The sequence below is a fragment of the Thermobia domestica genome, chromosome 4 (assembly GCF_964235325.1).
Source record: "Thermobia domestica chromosome 4, izTheDome1.hap1.1, whole genome shotgun sequence".
Lineage (NCBI taxonomy): Eukaryota > Metazoa > Arthropoda > Insecta > Zygentoma > Lepismatidae > Thermobia > Thermobia domestica.
The window spans coordinates 241766364-241778923 of record NC_137457.1 but is presented as its reverse complement, the minus strand read 5'-3'; the positions used below and the strand labels follow the sequence as shown (position 1 = coordinate 241778923).

Below are 12560 nucleotides of genomic sequence, written 5' to 3'. Positions count from 1 at the left end.
CACGAGAAAATATTTTTACATATTTTCATATTTTTAACATATTTCACTGATTTTTGTTACATATTTATGTACATATTTCGGTACTTTGTACTACATAAAAATCCGGGCCTTAATGATAACGCTTGTTAGAAACAGTGCGACGTGCTGATCACTAGGCTGGACGAAGTTCAGTCGGTTACTAACAGATGGCGTTGGAGCGGCTCAGGCCTACAAAGGGCTATTGCGCTAAGGGGGTAGTGATTAGGATATTCACTACTATTGATTTAATGTCCATTTGCTATTTACTGTTAAACATAGTGAATAATTAGTGCTTAAAGCGAACAATTTTCCGAGGACTTGATTTCATAATCAGTTATGATTTCAGGGGGTGGACCGGGGAAATCCCCGGAGCTATGAAACTCCCTCGTGGGGCATTTCTCCAATCGAACTTAACCTAGATTTATCAATATTTATCACTCTCCCAGGGTAAATTGTCTAAACTCATTACTGTCCACAATATGCCTGAGTAGCTCAACATGACATGCTCTTGGTCGGTAGATTGTGGCTCATTTTTCCATTGTTGTGTTACCGACTCGAAATTTCACAAACTGAATTGTTTCGAAAAGCATCGTATAATTTGGTTTGTATCTTACAAGAAAATGCTTCATTAATAACTGCAGTATAACATGATTAAGTTTAAGGAATTCTTGCGAGAAAGTTTAGTGTGGTGGTCCTACCTTTTACTATGATATGTAGAATATATTTTAGAAGTAAATCAATTTAGAGGTTTGTAATCGGTTTAGAAGAAAATTCAAAGAAAACGAAATACATAGATATTTGCCGGGATCGTAATACGTCAAATTATGGATACCGCAAAATGTCATATAATACTTTCGATAAGGTGTATACTTTCAAATAGGCCTATCTAGGATCAATATTAACAAACCAAAATCATATCCACGAAGAAATTAAATGTCGAGTGAAAGCAGGAAATTCGTGTTATCATTCAGTTCAAAATATTTTGTCTTCGCAAATTCTGTCGAGGAATTTGAAGCTTAAAATATATAAAACGATAATTATGCCTGTTGTGCTGTATGGTTGGAAACATAGTCGCTTACTCCGAGGGGAAATCGCAGACTAGAAGTCCCTATTTGAAAATAAAATCCTGAGGAGAATATTCGGACGCAAGAGGAATTGGAATGAGGAATGGCGGAAACTTTATAAAGAGGAACTGCATAATTTATAACTAGAGACCGGATGTTAGGCAAAATGCCCATTCTTTAATATTGAAGATATGATCAAAAATATCTTTTTAAAGTTTATATGGGAAGTTATAATTTCAATTTAAGCCAATTTTATTCTGCCTGTTTTGCCTATTTCGCCCATTCCTTCCTAAATTATTGTTTTAGTGCCTAATGTTGCCTATTCTACGTATTTTTTCAAAATATGACTATTGAGGAAAAACATACAACTATTTCAAGAAAGGATTCTGCCTCTTCCAAGAAATATAAGTGTTGTTTGTAGTGTAAGATGTAAAACTTGGGACTGCTATGTGTACTGATAAAGTGCTGTAGAGAATGTATTTAAAAATATACATGGAATACATCTCAAGCCTCGTTTATACAGGGCGTCCCAGGAGGAAAGGGCAATACTTCGGAAAATGGTAGTATGGGTGATTCTAAGCAGAGAAGTTCATATGAACATGGGTCCTAATCTCAACGGTTTGAGAGCTATAGGTTGTGAACCATTTTGACTTTATATTGCATATTGCTCACCCTGTAGTTATTCTACAGAGGTAAGACTTAGCGGGATATGGCCTTTCTAACGTATGTAATATATGACAGTGGTGTCTTTGGTGGGAAGTTATTGAAGAATATTTGGGAATCAGTGTTGAGATCCAATTTCTTTAAATAACCTTAACTTTCACAAATTTTCCTGAATAGCTTCCCTTCCAAAGATACCTCTGCCACATGCTGCATACCGTTCGAAAAGCCTTCCATTATCTTTCAAATTCGTTATGTCTCACCTCTGTAGAGTAAATATAGGGTGAGCAATACGTAACATAAAAGTCAAAAATGGTTCATAACCTGTAGCTCTAAAACCGTTGAGATCAGGACCTATATTTATATGAACTTTTTTGCTTAGAATCACCCATACTACTATTTCCCAAAACATTGTCCCTTTCTCCTGGGTAGGAGGAAGGGACAATATATATACAGTAAAAGAAGACATTAACAAACAAGTATGTTTCTATATTCTTTGAACATTATCTATGACATGAATTTATTTTTTAATTATGTTATTTATCTCCATTATTTCGAGTTACATTTTAGTGCCTATTTAAATTTTAACCACCTTATGCAGAGTCGTTAGGACGTATGATTAGCGTCATACTAAACCACTGACTACTGCAGGAGACTTATGTTAGTCGAACTCTTTAGTATGGCACTGCGCTTCAAAACGACTCTGCATAAGGCCCTAAGTGCCTATTTTCCACGTTTTTAATGCCTAAACATCCGGTCTCTATTTATAACATTTGCCAAACATTAGTACGATCATCAAGTGAAGGAGGTTCAGGTGGGCAGGTCTTGTAGCCAGAATGAAAGAAAGTAGGAACGCTTTCAAAATTTCAACTGAAAATTCAATTGGAAAACGACCATTAGAAAGACCTATGCGCAGATGGGTGGACAATATTTAGATAGATGTGGCAAAAATAGGAATACCACTTAGAAACTGGATCCAGTTGGCTAAAGACAAAAATCAATGGAGAGCTTTTGTGAACACATTATTGAACCTCCAGGTTCCATAGGCCATAGAGTTAGTTATGTAGAATATATTTTTAAGTAATCATTTTTGATTTCGTGAGGGGAATTAACAATCGCCACAAGGGGTCCGCGTCACCAAAAAGTTTGGGAAACGCTGGTATATGCAATTGCTACATGCAAGATAAAATTACATAATCACACCATAACTTTCAGATACTTGTATCTTGATTCTTAATCAGGTGTATCAATTTATTACAGATTATAATTTTGTGAACAAGTCAGATGTTTATATATAACCACAAAATTTATTATGATAAGTTGTGTCTGCTAATTTATTGTGATAAGTTGTATTTGCAAATTGATAAAATTCATCTCCAGGATTTCAAGAAAATATGACTTGTATTAATATCATAAGAAGATAACAAACTATCGCTAATGGTCTACTTGTACTGGGATAATCTTAAGAACTGTTCATTAAGTTACAAGGACTATATTTGTTTACTTACTAATGAATAAACATGGACCAAAAGTCATTGAGAGTGTTTAATAATGTCTAAAGTTCAGTCATGTTTGGTTTTTAAAAAGAAGTAAGGGAAATAGAAAATTTATTGAAGACTAGTTAGTTCTATTATTATTATTATTATTATTATTATTATTATTATTATTATTATTATTATTATTATTATCATTTTGTTGAACTTACGTATGATCAACACGTAAACGGATCATTTATTTATTCATTCATTTACCTGTTTTGCATACAAATAAGAGTATTCTCGAGTACGCATACAGTTGTCAAAATTACAAAATAATTATATATATGCTATTAAGAACTTACAAATAGAGTAATACATACATAACTATGACTTTTATAAGCTTACACATTCATAACATAATTAACAAAAGACATTTATACTTTGTCTTCAAAAACTCATTTACCGAGTAGTAACACTTACCCACTAAGAACTTGTGAACATCGGATTTAAACATAGAATATGATTTGTTTTGCTTTAGAAAGGTAACTTATTGAAAATTTTTGTACAGTTAATATATATGCTTTTTTGAAAAAAAAAAAAACCGATAAATTTTGGGGGATAACATGCAAATTATTAACGAATTGAGTATTGTATTTATGGACATTATTGTCTACAACAAATAAGTGTTTGTTACTTACGGTGAACAAGATAATTTTATATAGATACAAACAACGTAATGGTAATATTTTTTGTCCTCGAAAGATGGGCTTGCAAGAAGTTTTTGGTGACAATCCAAACACAACTCTTAGTGCTTTCTTTTGTAAGCGAAACGTGCTAATACATTCAGTAGAATAACCCCAAAAAATAATACCGTAAGTTATTAAAGAATGGAATTTTGCTTAGTACACTGAAACTAAAGCCTCTGTTGTGACCTCTTAGTCTACGGAGGCCGAAACAAATACTACTTAATTTTTTGTTGAGTTGAGAAATATGCTCATTCCAAGTTAGTTTCGAACTAATGGTGACACCAAGAAATTTAGTTGAAATAGAAAAGTCGACTTTTTTGTTATTTACCATTACATAAGGAATAAATTTATTTTGAAGAGGTCAAAAACTTAGCAAGGAAGTTTTATTATTATTTAAAACTAATTTATTGCTACTTAACCAGTTACTTAATCGTGAAAATGTAGTGTTTAGATTACATTCAATATCATGTCATGAGTTACCTCTAATAATAACATAGGTGTCATGAGCAAATGAAACACACTTATTAGGCAACATTTCTTGTGTCGAATCACTAATGTATATAAGAAAGAGCAATGGGCCGAGCACTGATCCTTGAGCTACACCAGTTAGTATTTTACCTTTACAGCTACTAAACTTATGAATAAATTTTGCCATTTTTGTCGTTCGTAATTTGAACTACCTGATACCTGTCTTTCAAGTAAAACTGATCCATTTATTGGCTTTTCCTCTTATACCATAAAAGCATATTTTTTAAAAGTAAGAGAGCATGATTTACAGTGTCAAATGGCTTAGTAAGATCAACAAACAGTCCAACAGCCCATTTTTTATTATTTATCGCGTGCATAACAGTATTAAGAAAATCGAAAACTGAAGAATCAATAAATTTACCAGTTAAAAACCCATGTTGTGATAATGATATTAGATTATTGGAATGTAAGTAATTCCTTATCCTATTTGACATTACTGTCTTAAAAATTTTTGAAAATACAGACAAAACCGAGATAGGGCGATAATTCTTAATATTGTAACGACTGCCTTTTTTGAACAAGGGAATCACTTTAGCCACTTTTAACCGCTGTGGGAAAGAGCCTGATTCTAGGAAAAAAGTTATTACATGAGTCAGGTGGGGAGCAATTATCGAAGCAGATTGTTTTATAATAGTGGATGGTACTTTATCAGGACCTGCAGAACTGCTATTTCTCATCTTTCGTATAATAGCTAATATTTCATCAATAGTTACTGGGATAACAAAAATACATTTCGGATAAGAAGGTATATTTGAAGAATCACTTGTACCAGCTTGGTGGGATAGAGCACCAAGAGCTACCTGAGGAGAAGTTATAAAATAATTATTAAATTTATTTGTAACTAGCTGAATATACCCATTCTTCGCATGGGGGTTATTTTGGAAGTCAACGCCTGCTGGAGTGTCACTATTTATTTCAGCGACTGCGAAAACTATAGATTTGACACTAATATCGGTCATTTTGGGCTACTTTTACATGGTATCCCGGTATCCCTCCGCCCCGCTGACCCCCGGTTCGCATAGAGTGGTAGCTGAATTTGCAAGTCATCGCTAATAGGAGTGTCACCATTGATCTCAGTGACCGCCAAAAGTTTGGATTTGACACTAATATCGGTCATTTTGGACTACTTTTACATGTCTCGATACCCCCCTTCCCCGGTGACCCCGGCCCGCAACCGAGTAGGGTGAATTTAGAAGTTAATGCGATTGGAGTTTTACCATTAATCTCAGCGACTGCGAAAATTATGAATTCGACACTAATATCGGTCATTTTCTAATAATTTTACATGTCCCGATAATGGCCCCCTTAAGACCCTCCGTGGTTCGAATTTTGGAAAATGCTCTTCGCCTTGGTTTGGGGCCTGGATCAAGGTATCCGTGACCAAATTTTGGTAACTCTCGGTCAACTTGTCTGGTCCCCAGGCCGGTCCCGGTAAACCCCTTGAAACCCCCTTCCTCGAAAAAAAAACCGCTTCGTCTTGATCTAGGGCCTGGACCAGGGTACCCATGAGTAAATTTTGTTAACTCTCGGTCCACTCGTCTGGTTCCCAGGCCGCACACAGACAGACAGACAGACAAACACACAAACAAACTCTTTATTTTATTTATATTAGATTTCAGCAGGGTTTGTAATTCTTTTTTTGTCAAAAATGATGTGATTCAAATTAGCAATATCACCTTTATTTTTGTTTGTACCGACTAGTGGACAATATTCCACATAGTTTTAATTTTATTTCTAGAATTATTAATCATTTTCGAATTATGCGAATAACTTTCTTATATATTTGTTTATACTTTTTAACGTAATTTCTGAATACATCAGAAACATTGGTATCATTAAGCAATTTAGCATACTTAATTAAATTTCGTTTGGAGTTACGAGTACCAGTTGTAATCGAACTTTTTTTTTCATTTTATTACATTTACTAATTGGGATGAGAGGAAAGGCTACATGAAAACAGTGCAAGTATGCATCTAAGAAAGAGTTAAATTTCTCGTCCATAGTGGAAGCTGAATAGATTCCATCCCATGTCTCAAGAGCCAACAAATGACAAAAGTAACTAATATTATTCGGTGAAAATAATATTTTCTCAATTCTGGTAGTATTTTGCAACACCGGTAACTTAGTTGATGGAAGTGGTAAGCTAATTGTGTCAGGATCAGAATAACCTGGGTTAAATATTTCAAGTTTATGGTTACGACACTCTCCGGTTACTATTACTTGATCAAGTGCTGATTTTCCAAATCGGGTAGGCGTATTAACAATAGCTTTTAGATTAAATGAAGTTAATAGGTTTTGTACATCTGTCTTACATGTCAATTTACCTAGACCAATGTGCTTCAATGTTTGAGATCCTCTTCAGAATTTTTCATATATAAATACCAATAAAATTATGCTAAATTAATTTTTTCGATTTTTTGGATGAGAAATGGGACGGGGAGAAATTTTTGAAAAATGTGAATTTGGCGCCAATTTCACTTTCCAGCGGTATTCCAAGTGTGTAAATAAACTTTGAAACAAATAGAAGCAATGACAATAATGATTAAATTAATATAGGAATTTCCATAGAGAAAAATATCATTGTTGTGTCAGATATATAACACACATGCCCTTTTTCTGTTGACTTTCAATGAACACTATGGGCACGAATATGATAATAGTATCACGAAAGTGATAGGGAAAATTATTCACCGATGTTCATGGAGAATACCTTAAGCTCAGTTGCGTAACCAAAGGCTTGGAGGCCTCCCCGCAAACAGCGTAGAGTGGGGCTCCATCTCTACGTCCCACTACATGATTTCGGGGCCCCATGATGGCTTGAGTCGCCCTCCGTAATGCGGGGTCTGGGAGGTCCTTATTTACGCCCCTGCTCAAGCGAGAACCTTCCAGAGACAGTCAACTTTTTGGTACAATGAAATCCCTTTTAAAAAATACTTTTAAAACTGTATATAGGCTAAATAAAAGTAAATGTAAGTACTTATATTTTGTTTTTATTCTTTCCGTTGCAGCAATTATAACCAGAAGCCGGCGTACGGAACAATGTCGTACTACGAACCAAATGAACCAGAGAGGAAGAAGGTTGTGTTTTGTATTCACGGACAACAAAATTGTTCTTTGTTTCATCCTGATGATAACTCTACGAACGGCATCATTCCTCACGACAGGAAAGATTCTAGTGCACGTAAGTAAAATTACGGTTACGTTAATCTTTTTAGAAGAAATTGTTTAGTTGTGTCAAAATATTCAATGCCAAATAAAACTGTGGTTAATCTTTAACCAGTTGATTGGTTGTTGTTAAAAAGCCCAAGATACGTAAAACTATTGTTAATTTTTAGCAAGCTGATTAGTTGTATTAATCTTAATTTCGTAGGTACACATATGTGTATCTCTGGTTTTTATTTTATTTTATTTTATTTTATTTATTTATTTATTTATTTATTTATTTATTTATTTATTTATTTATTTGTTGCTTCTATTCTGAGGTATGCATCGTAGTAGAAACTACTTTGTAACGTTTGTATACTTCCCACCTGTGTTTATTAGGCCTACCAATCTTGTTCATTAGATGACATCAACAATCATCATATTTCAAGCAATAATTACAAAAGAAAATGTGGACCGCATAGTGCTAGGACTCAAGAAGTTAAAGTAGTCAACGTAATTAAAACTATGATCAATCAAAGTGGGCCACTGTAAGTAAACCTACGATTAATCTTTAACAAATTGATTAATTGTATCAAAGTAGCCAACATAAATAGAACTTCAGTATGGTTAATCTTTAACAAGCTGATTAATTTATCAGATTAGCCAATGTAAATAGAACTACGGTTAATCGTTAATATACTCATTAGTTTATCAAAATACCCAACGTAAGTGAAACTATAGTGTATAGTTAGTAAGCAGATTAATTTATCAAAATAGCCAACGTAAATAAAACTACGATTAATTGTTAGAAATCTCATTAGTTGTTTCGAAGTACCCAACGTAACTGAAACTACAGTTAATATTTGGTCTAGGAATTAATTCGTGCGGGTGGACAAGAGATGGCGCAACGAACGGAGCGTCCCACAGTTCCGTGTATCCACACATGTGTTGCAAACCCCTGTCATCGCGTATCGTTCGTAGTATAGGGCAGTGGATTAAAGCGTCAACAACACCAGTTTGTAGTTAAGTGAACATGGCGCAATTTGTGCCTGATAAAGTGTTTTTGCGGGGTGTCCTGCTGCATTACTTTAACATGCAGAAAAGTGCGACTGAAAGTCATCGTATTTTGGTGGAAGTGTATGGTGACCATGCTCTAGCTGAGCGAACGTGTCAGAAGTGGTTTGCACGGTTTAGAAGTGGTGATTTCGGCTTGGCAGACCAAGAGCGAGCTGGACAGCCAAAAAAATTTCAAGACGAAGAATTGACAGCATTGCTCGAGCAGGATTCGTGTCAAACGCAGGAACAACTTGCAGCAGCATTAGGCGTTGATCAAACAACAGTCTTTAAACGCTTGAAAGCCATGGGAATGATTCAAAAGATGTCACATTGGGTTCCACATGAATTGAAAGACAGAGACGTTGAAAGACGAAAAACCATTTGCGAATTGCTGCTTCAACGACAGAGCAGAAAGGGGTTTCTGCATCGAATTATTACGGGTGATGAGAATTGGATCCATTACGAGAACCCTAAACGAAAAAAGGCCTGGGTGAAACCAGGTGAACCAGGTCCATCACAACCAAAACGAGATATTCACTGTGCAAAGGTTATGCTGTGCATATGGTGGGATATGAAAGGTGTGGTGTACTATGAGCTGCTGCAACCGGGTGAAACTATGAATGGAGAACGTTATCGACGACAATTAATGCGTTTGAAGCAAGCTCTGGCCAGAACACGACCAGAATGGGAGAACAGACATGATAAACTTATTGTTCAACATGATAACGCTCGCCCACATGTCGCAAAACCGGTCAAAACCTATTTAGAAAATGTCGGATGGGAAGTTTTACCCCACTCGCCGTATTCACCAGACGTTGCTCCTTCGGACTACTACTTGTTCGATTGCATGAACAACGATTTGATTGGACAGCGGTTTACTTCTTCAGAAGATATCGAAACATGGGTCTCTGACTGGATCGCTTCCAAGGATGAGGACTTCTTTCGCCATGGAATCCGTACATTGCCTGACAGATGGGCGAAAGTGGTGGCTAGCAATGGACAATATTTTTCTTAAGGTATTTATGTATTTTGTGTTTGTACTACAGCTTCAATGTGTGCGTACCAACCGCACGAATTAATTCCTAGACCAAATAGTTAACAATCTAATTAGTTGTGTCGACGTTCCTAACGTCAGTAAAACTACGGCTAATTTTTAACAAGATGATTAGTTGTTAGAGATTTACTTAACGTTGTTGATTCAGTAAGTCTTGACTTCTTAACCCTATTCTGACTTAATGTTATATGATTTCACCTGCAGACTGTTTTATACAAAGCTTGAACTGGTCTCACCGTTGATTGATCCTTGTGTCATATTTTCCCAGTTTAGATATTTTTCCTTTCAATATCTGAGCAATCCCATCTTTCGCTTTCCGTCCTTCAACTTCTTGTACTTTTCTCGTGACTACGTTTATCAACTGACTATCAACTTCGACCAGCATCAGATTGTGCTTTATAAAGATATCTGTTCCAGGGAAGATTTTTCCATTTTGTAAGCTCTTTCGAAATCTGAATGTTGTATTAGATTACTAGTCATGGCATAATCTGATACCTCTGCCTATCTATTAAGAATTTGCATATATATCTTCTCAAATATTTCCTATTACTAACAAGTTCTCTCTGTAAAATACGTATCAAGTCCTGTTCTCTCCCATTCCTTTCTCCTGAATCATATTTATCTATGACTCATCTTTTTAAAGAGCTGAGTTGTATCAAAAAGCCTAAGGCAGATAAGACTATAGCTTTAACAATCGGGTTAGTTTTATCAAAATACTCAATATATTAGGTCGAGTCGTAAATAACTTCCGATACACCTAGGTAGAATTTATTGTTTGTATCTATCTAAAATGAGTCACCGGAACAAACAAGTTTCTGCTATTATTCAATAGTTTTCTGACAGCTGTTTTGTGTGGTGCACGTAACATGAAACTGTCTTTCCTAACCCCTAAAGTGGAGAGCGAAAAAGTACGTATTCGTCGTGTGGTGTTTTGAAGATTTAAACAAGACAAAAGTGATAAGACGACAGCTGAAAAAATATTCAGTGCACACAGTGAAGGACTAATAACCGATCGGGCAGTTAGAAATTGGTTTGTCAAATTTCATTCTGGAGTTACGAAGTTAAAAGACAAACCGAGAGTAGAACGTCCTTCCGAAATTGAAGACAACCTTTGAAAGGCAATATTCGAGCAAAACCCACGTTCAGTCAACAAGAGGTTGAACACATCACAATCGTTTACCGTCACCTAGAGAAAGTAGAGAAGGTTAGGAGTGTGGGTATTTCACAATCTCACTGAACAGAATAAAGAAGATCGCATGTCAATGGCCACAAATCTGCTCTCACGGGTAAAAATCTAGCTTTTTTTTTTTGGCAGGCGATATTGATTACCTTGACAATATCGCCCGCAAAAGACACTGGCTTAATAAGGATTAACCACCGCAACCAAATTCGAAAGCAAACATCCATGGAAAAAGATTTTATTGTGTGGTGGGATTGTCGAGGTATAATTCATCACGAGTTATTGGAGTCAAATTTAACGATTACTGTGGATATATGCGTTCAGCAACTGCAAAGAGTGAACACGAAACTTTATGAAAAACGCCCTGCACTCGTTAATCGCAAAAAACGTCATTCTTTTACATGATCACACACAGTAAGAGTGGCTCAAGAAAAAATATTGAGCTAGGATGGTGTTTTGTTACACCCACCTTACTCCTCGGACCTTGCCCCGACAGATTGCCGCTTTTTCTGTTCCTTATAAAACTTTTTGAATGCAAAATCCTTCAATTCTGAAGAACAAGTCAGTCAGGCCGTCGAAAATTTCTTCTAGTCCAAACCAATCACATTTTACAAGGATGGAATTGATAAATTGCCAGAAAAATGGAAGGCGATACATAGTAGTGGTGAATACGTAATAAGTTAATATAAATTCGTTATTTAATAAAAGCAAAATAAATATCTGATAAAAACGGGTTATTTATGACTCAATAAGTAAAATTCCGGTTAATCTTCAACAAGCTGATTAGTTGTATCAAACTTTGTCCCCCTTCTATAACAGCATTAAAATGTTTCACTATAATGATCCATGCAAAAGAGAGTATTCATTCTCACTGGCGTCCTGGCATGTAAAATTTGGGGGAACATCAAAGAAAGTGATTTAAATGGGTACTACCTAGCCCAACTTGTTTATTATCTTTGATTCCATTTGTTACCTTTCTGCTTACCTTCACGGACTCCCTGAGGTATATCAAGAACTCGATTATAAGCATTTCATAGCCTGAATATTATATTCCAAATAAATATAATTATTATTATTACTTGTATGTTATTCTGTCGTTAGTAAATACATTAAATTAGAATAAAATATTGAATATTTTGTATTTCAAAATATTGAGGGGGCTCGTCCTCCTCTCCCCGCCAGAGACGCCTGTGATCATTCTAGACTTTAATACCCTATCTAATTTTTATTTAAATAACCTTTACGTAAACATTTTGCTTTCTTTAGAAACGATAGTGAATAATTGACAGTGATGTGCTTGCAAGGAAGATAGACGAAATCACTTTGAACTTTCGCCTTTGGCGAATCATTTATCGCGTAATATTAATTTCAGCAAGATCATTACAGTTTCTGATGAACTGTTGAGATGGGGTTATTCAACCAAGTTCAATATCATTTTATTTAAATATGAATCAGCACTTTTACACAAGAAGAGTGCACAAGAACTTAAACCAGCAGTACGTTCACATTAGTATCATATAAAGTCAGAAATTTCTCAGTTTAAAACAATATGAGTTACATTTTTATTCGTTAATATCTGTACTTTCGGACAGCCCATAGTAGACTCAATCAGCGGCGTCATTTGGGGAGGGC

At 35.3% G+C, this 12560-nt stretch overlaps 1 protein-coding gene across 2 annotated transcripts in view; it reads left to right on the top strand.

Moving 5' to 3' along the window:
* Positions 1-12560, top strand: part of LOC145683937 (proton-coupled zinc antiporter SLC30A2-like) — a 163109-nt gene that overhangs the window by 122429 nt on the left and 28120 nt on the right. For both annotated transcript variants that reach the window (XM_081755633.1, XM_081755632.1), the window contains exon 2: positions 7503-7675. In XM_081755633.1, the coding sequence (XP_081611759.1) occupies positions 7534-7675 (142 nt within the window). In that variant the 5' untranslated portion in view covers positions 7503-7533. The remainder of the gene's footprint in view (positions 1-7502; positions 7676-12560) is intronic.